The sequence below is a fragment of the Carlito syrichta genome, unplaced genomic scaffold, assembly GCF_000164805.1.
Source record: "Carlito syrichta isolate Samal-C Ts95f unplaced genomic scaffold, Tarsius_syrichta-2.0.1 Scaffold153564, whole genome shotgun sequence".
Lineage (NCBI taxonomy): Eukaryota > Metazoa > Chordata > Mammalia > Primates > Tarsiidae > Carlito > Carlito syrichta.
Window position 1 is genome coordinate 60,288 of NW_007097660.1, and position 5,843 is coordinate 66,130.

A 5,843-nucleotide genomic window follows, 5' to 3' on the forward strand; every position below is an offset into this window, starting at 1 on the left:
GAAAGGCTTGAGGCTCAGTTAAGGGGGCGGGGCTGGGTCCGGAGAAGGGCGAGGCCTGACTTGAGTCTGGCTTCCAGGCGCTACAGCACCCCCTGTCCCTTTCCGGTTGCTCTGGCCCATCCTGGGGGGCGCCCTGAGCCTGGCCCTGGTGCTGGGGCTGCTTTCTGGCTTCCTGGTCTGGAGACGGTGCCGCAGGAGAGAGAAGTTCACCAGTAAGTGCGTCCCAGCCTGCCCACCTCCATCAGTCCTGGATATTTCCCAGGCTTCTGAGGACCACTTCTTATCTTGCAGCCCCCATAGAGGAGACCGGCGAAGGCTGCCCAGCCGTGGCGCTGATCCAGTGACAGTGCGTGCCCCCTGCCAGCTGGGCCTCAGCCACTCATCATTCATTCATCCCTTCGAGAGCCAGCCCCTGCCTCCCAGACACAGCTGGAGCCAAGTTCCTCCAGCCACAGGGGGGGGCAGGGAGCCAGTGAATCACCTCAGGCCTGGCCCGGGGTTCAGGGTGGCCTTCCAAGGTGCCTGATTGCCCTGTCTCAGGCCCCAGCACAGAAAAGGAGCCTTATGCTGGCTGACACTGATTAAGGAACTGCAGCATTTGCACAAGGGGGTGTCCCCCCCCACCCCCCGGGGCCAGGCTGACTTGAGGGGCAGCCACCACACACAGACACCATTCACTCAGATGTGCTGAAATTCCACCATGGGGTCTCAGCCTGGGGGTTAGGGACTTGTTCTTAACGCTAGGGGGCTGGCCCTCTAGGAGGGCTGGCCCTAAGACACAGACCCCCCACCCCCCACAGGGGGAAGGAGATATTTATTTTGGGGAGAAACTTTGGAGGGGAGGGAGAATTTATTAATAAAGGAATCTTTAACTTTAAATGGTTTGGAGAGTAGCATGATCCCAGCTTAACTCCCCAGAGCTGGAGGGAGGGAGTGAGTCAGTCGGGCCGGGGGCGGGGGTGAGGCTCTGACTCACACATTCTCAATGCCTGGCACCCAGCCTGCCAGGACCTGGCTGGCCCTAAGTTTTCCAGGGAAGATCTTGAGGAGAAACCCCAGCATCCAATGCCCCTCACCCCACCCTCCCCAAAGGCCCCAGGTTCCAGACTGAAGCCTTCTGTTGCTCAGCAATCTTTATTCAGTTCTTCTGGGGGAGGGGGGATCTTTCCCCCCATGCTCCTGCCCCTCCCATCCCAGGGCTCCACTGGGCTCAGTGTCCTCTGTTGGGTGAAGAAGTACGGTCTGAAGAAGGAAAGGCACCTTGTCCCTTTGTGGGGGTTGCTGGTCTCTTCTGTTGGGTGGAAAGGAGGGTAGGAGGAGCACGGCCCGTCAGCACTCAGAGCTCCACTATGTCCCCAGCTGGGGTTGCAAGGTAGAGGGGAGTCGGGGTGTCCCCCAGCCTGAGCAGCCGGAGGGCCTCGGGGATGAGGTTCCCAGGGTAGCGCCAGAGAAGCAGCTCAGAGCAAGAGCCCCTGGAAGAGGAATAACAGTCAGCACATGGAGGTGGCCCAGTGGAGCCACCTCCCCTCAGGTTCAGGTTCCCAGGGGTTCCCAGGTTCCCAGCACTTTCCACGGACCCAAGATGGGAAACCACACAGAGGTCAGCTAGAGCTAAAAATGGCACGATGAGGCAGGGCCTGGAGGTCAGCTCCGAGGCCTGGGTGTGATCCTCTAGATGGTCCAGCCAGGGGAGGCGCCTACCTGAGCGGGGGCAAGGCTGGGGGAAAAGCCCTGGGGGGGCTGCAGTAGGGGTGGTCATTGTGCAGGCTGAGTTGAGAGAAGTGGGTGGCCATGTTCTCCTCAGACAGAAAATGCTTGCACAGGGGATCCCTGGGGAGACATGGGGAGAAAGGCAGGCTGGGATATTGCGAGGTGAGGCCGACCGATGGAAACCAGAGGTGACGGCTCTAGTTGGGAGTCCCTCCCTGCCCCCAAAGTCGCTGCTCCTCCTCCAGGCGCCGCTTGGTACTCACGAGCACGCCTCCTCGGAGAGGGGAGCTGGGAAAAAAAGAGCCCGGTGCGCCCGCCCCTTGGCCCTTTCCGGCCGATCTGCCAGCCTGGGCCGGCAGCCTCGGCCAGGAACCCCTGGTCCATTTCTGCCTCAGCTGAACCTAAATCACCCCTCTCCCGGGCCATCCAGCGGCTACCTCGGGTCTCGACCCTGAGCCCCAGCCCCAACCCCATCCCAGCTCCTGTGTAAGCCTCGCTGATTCGCCCTACCCCGTGTCATTCTGCAGACTAGCCCCGAGTCCCCAGCCGAAGCTCCTGCGCCCCTTGATCAGGCCCATCCCTGTCGCGCACACCCACCTGGCGTCCAGGCCCCGCGATGACCCCAGGGCGGCCTGAGGGTGGCGCTGGGCCAGACCCTGGGGACCTCGCTCCAAGGGCTGCTGCAGGATCATTGGAGTTCGGGGTCTTGCGGGTGGGATCTGAGTGGCAGAGGCGGGGTCTCCGAGGGCGGGGCCCAACGCGAGAGGGTGTGGCTTTAGGCGCGCGCGCAGCGGCGAGGTTACACGCAGGCGCAGAAGACCGGAGGCGCGCGGCTGGAAGGCGGGTCGGGTCGGCTCGGCGGGGTGGGTGAAGGGATTTGGCTTAGGAGGGCTGCGGTAGGCGCCACTTCTTGGTGTCGGAGAGGGTGTCTTCGCGGCGCTCACCTCGATTCCTGGAGTTCCGGGTGCTACGTGGCGACCACCTTTGCGCCGAGCCAGCCGGCCGTGTGGAGGAGCACCGTGGAGAGGAGCCGCTCCTGGCCTGGTGAGCTGCGTCGCCCGCGGAGCACTCTGGGACTTGTAGTTCTGGAGATGGAGCGCGCTGTGCCGCTCGCGGTGCCTCTGGGTCAGGTGAGACGGGGACGTGGTGCGCGGTGCCTTCTGGGGTTTGTAGTCCATGCACAGCTCGGTCGGGACAGGCAAGGAATCGTGCCTTGAGCTCTGTTTTGCATGGGTCGTTTGTGGGACTTGGACTCTGACGGGGGAGGGGAGCGAGGACTAAAAACACAGAAGGTAGAGATGAGAAGTCAGGACGTTTTTCTGTGTTGGGATATTAAAGCCGCTTTTATTTATCTTATTTTTTTTTTATTTTTGAGTCGGAGTCTCACTCTGTCGCCCATGCTGGAGTGCAGTGGCACGATCACTGCCACCGCAGCCTTGACCTGCTGGGCTCAGATGATCCTTCCACCTCAGCCTTCCAAGTAGCTGGAATCACAGGTGTGCGCCACCAGGCCCCGCTAATTTTTCTATTTATTGTAGAGGCGCGATCTCGCCAAGTTGCCCAGGCTGGTCTCGAACCGCAGGGCTCAGGCAATCCTCTTGCCTATGCTTCCTAAAGTGCTGGGATTAGGGGTGTGATCTCCCGCCCAGCTTAGAGCCACTTTTAAAGTGCTTTCTACCTGACAACCCTATGCAAAGGTTTTTATATACACTCACTCATCTGATTGTGGCAGAATCTCCTATTAACTCCATCTGACACTTGAGGAGCTGGTACGAGAGTCTGGGTGCTTGCTCAGAGTTCCACAAGGCATTGTGCCTCGACTCTCCCCTTCCATGGGATTGCTTGGGCAGGTGCCTGCTTAGTGAGCCTCTTCAAAAGAGGGCGGAGAAGTCTGGGCTGTGGGCACCCAGGCTGGCGCAGCAGAGCAAGGAGGGGGTCTGGCTCAGAGGTTCCAGATGTCCCCAGCAGGCCTCATCCAGTCTCTCCCACAGGCTGAGGTGTTTCAGGCCCTTCAGCGGCTGCACATGACCATCTTCTCCCAGAGTGTCTCACCCTGTGGGAAGTTCCTGGCAGCTGGCAACAATTACGGGCAGATTGCTGTCTTCAGGTACACTCTGGGTCCCTGTCCCCAAGCAACTGGGACTAATGCCTCCCACGTCTGACTCCTGGGTCCGCTTTCCCCTCTCTTCAGCTTGTCTGCTGCTTTGAGTTCAGAGGCCAAAGAGGAAAGTAAAAAGCCTGTGGTGACCTTCCAAGGTGGGCACAGTCCTTGAGTCTGTTTAGGGTACTTTGAGGTAGAGGTAGGGTAGGGAGCAGGATGGGTTTATGAAGGTTCTTCATTTTTTCTTTAGCCCACGATGGACCTGTCTACAGCATGGTCTCCACCGATCGACATCTGCTCAGTGCTGGGGACGGGGAGGTGAAGGCCTGGCTGTGGGTGGAGATGCTCAAGAAGGTAAGGCATGGAGCTTGGGAAGGGCTGGGGTGCCTCGCCCCAGAGAGAGTCTTTGAGGTCACCTGGCATTTCCCCCTCTGAAGGGCTGTAAGGAACTGTGGTGTCATCAGCCCCCATACAGGTAAGCCAGGCCACGTGGGTGGAGGGCATGTGTGGGGAAAACATCCCTCATGGCACTGACCCTGCCTTTCCTCCCCCAGGACCAGCTTGGAAGTGCCGGAGATCAATGCTTTGCTACTCATCCCCAAGGTCTGAACTCTTTGACTATTACTGGCCCAGACTTTGATCCTTCACCCTCTTCCTGTCCTGATTTGACATTGACTTTCACCCCTACCCTGCTTTCTTCTGCAGGAGAATTCCCTCCTCCTGGCGGGGGGTGACTGCCAGTTGCACGTTATGGATCTTGAAACTGGGACCTTCACGGTGAGCAGTGCCCTGGAGCTGGGGGCAGGTCCAGGCCAGGGGGAGGCACTCTCCTGGGTCTCCTCCTGACACTGCCACTCCCTGCAGCGGGCCCTTCGGGGTCACACGGACTACATCCATTGCCTGGCACTGCGGGAACGAAGCCCTGAGGTGCTGTCGGGTGGCGAGGATGGGGCCGTACGACTCTGGGGTAAGGGGGTAGCTGGCTGGAGGGCAGTGAGAGGCTGGGGCAAATGGGGCGCCTCTCATGGTTCTTTCCCTGCAGACCTCCGCAATTCAAAGGAGGTCCAGACCATCGAGGTCTATAAGCACGAGGTGAGAATGTAATCTACACCCATTCTCCCCCACTTCCCCCACCACTGAGTTGCTCAAGTCTTCACCTCTCTGCTTCTTCTCTCCCTCCTCTCTCCCCCCTTCCAGGAGTGCTCGAGGCCTCACAATGGACGCTGGATCGGATGTTTGGCAACTGACTCAGACTGGATGGTGAGCTGGGCAGAGTGTGGCACAGGGTGGCAGCTCCGGGCATGGTCAGTTGCAAGCCGGTGGCTGACAGTGGCTGGGTATCCTGCTTTCTGCCAGGTCTGTGGAGGGGGCCCAGCCCTCACCCTCTGGCACCTCCGATCCTCCACACCCACCACCATCTTTCCCATGCGGGCACCGCAGAAACATGTCACCTTCTACCAGGACCTGGTGAGGCCCTCTCGTGTCTGCCACCCCCACCGGATCCCCTCTGCAGCCTTGCCCTCTGATCCTCCCTCATTCTCCACAGATCCTGTCAGCTGGCCAGGGCTGCTGTGTCAACCAGTGGCAGCTCAGCGGGGAGCTGAAGGCCCAGGTGCCTGGCTCCTCCCCTGGGCTGCTCAGCCTCAGCCTCAACCAGCAGCCCACAGCGCCCGAGTGCAAGGTGGGTCCTGCAGGGGGATCCTGGAGGATCCTGGGAGGCTAGGGTGTGGGCAGACCAGTCATGCGCCTCTTGCCTCCAGGTCCTGACAGCTGCAGGCAACAGCTGCCGCGTGGATGTCTTCACCAACCTGGGCTACCGAGCCTTTTCCCTGTCCTTTTGACCTCTAATGACACCCCACCCCATCCCAGAAACTTAGAGTGTTTTTTTCTTTTTTGAGTTGGAGTCTCTGGCACACTCACAGCCACCCCAGCGTCAACCTGCTGGGTTCGGGCGGTCCTTCTGCCTCAGCCTTCCAAGTAGCCAGAACTATAGACATGCATTACCACACCCAGCTAATTTTTTATTTATTGG

General features: G+C 59.8%; 3 protein-coding genes across 6 annotated transcripts in view; 2 read left to right on the forward strand and 1 right to left on the reverse strand.

Annotated features, from left to right (window-relative positions):
* Positions 1–879, forward strand: part of TNFRSF12A (TNF receptor superfamily member 12A) — a 1,534-nt gene extending 655 nt beyond the window's left edge. The window contains exons 2-3 of the mRNA XM_021708890.1: positions 78–212; positions 292–879. Coding sequence (XP_021564565.1) covers positions 78–212; positions 292–344 — 188 coding nt within the window. The 3' untranslated portion in view covers positions 345–879. The remainder of the gene's footprint in view (positions 1–77; positions 213–291) is intronic.
* A 236-nt stretch (positions 880–1,115) lies between these two features.
* HCFC1R1 (host cell factor C1 regulator 1) lies at positions 1,116–2,455 on the reverse strand. 3 transcript variants are annotated; one of them, XM_021708888.1, is made up of 4 exons: positions 2,308–2,455; positions 1,942–1,998; positions 1,702–1,830; positions 1,116–1,472 (listed from the first exon to the last, which is right to left on the reverse strand). In XM_021708888.1, exons 1-4 carry the CDS (start codon positions 2,400–2,402, stop codon positions 1,337–1,339), a joined length of 417 nt encoding a protein of 138 aa, XP_021564563.1. In that variant the 5' UTR covers positions 2,403–2,455; the 3' UTR covers positions 1,116–1,336. The 3 variants fall into 3 exon arrangements, with proteins under 3 accessions (XP_021564563.1, XP_008048825.1, XP_021564564.1); XM_008050634.2 differs by lacking the exon at positions 1,942–1,998; XM_021708889.1 differs by lacking the exon at positions 1,942–1,998 and having other exon boundaries at positions 1,702–1,907; positions 2,304–2,455.
* A 66-nt stretch (positions 2,456–2,521) lies between these two features.
* On the forward strand, positions 2,522–5,701 carry THOC6 (THO complex 6). 2 transcript variants are annotated; one of them, XM_008050632.1, is made up of 13 exons: positions 2,522–2,840; positions 3,702–3,817; positions 3,902–3,966; positions 4,062–4,165; positions 4,249–4,286; positions 4,366–4,414; positions 4,517–4,588; positions 4,676–4,778; positions 4,854–4,903; positions 5,009–5,071; positions 5,168–5,278; positions 5,358–5,492; positions 5,572–5,701. In XM_008050632.1, exons 1-13 carry the CDS (start codon positions 2,802–2,804, stop codon positions 5,650–5,652), a joined length of 1,026 nt encoding a protein of 341 aa, XP_008048823.1. In that variant the 5' UTR covers positions 2,522–2,801; the 3' UTR covers positions 5,653–5,701. The 2 variants fall into 2 exon arrangements, with proteins under 2 accessions (XP_008048823.1, XP_008048824.1); XM_008050633.2 differs by having other exon boundaries at positions 2,738–2,840; positions 4,276–4,286.
* The last annotated feature ends 142 nt before the right edge of the window (positions 5,702–5,843 follow it).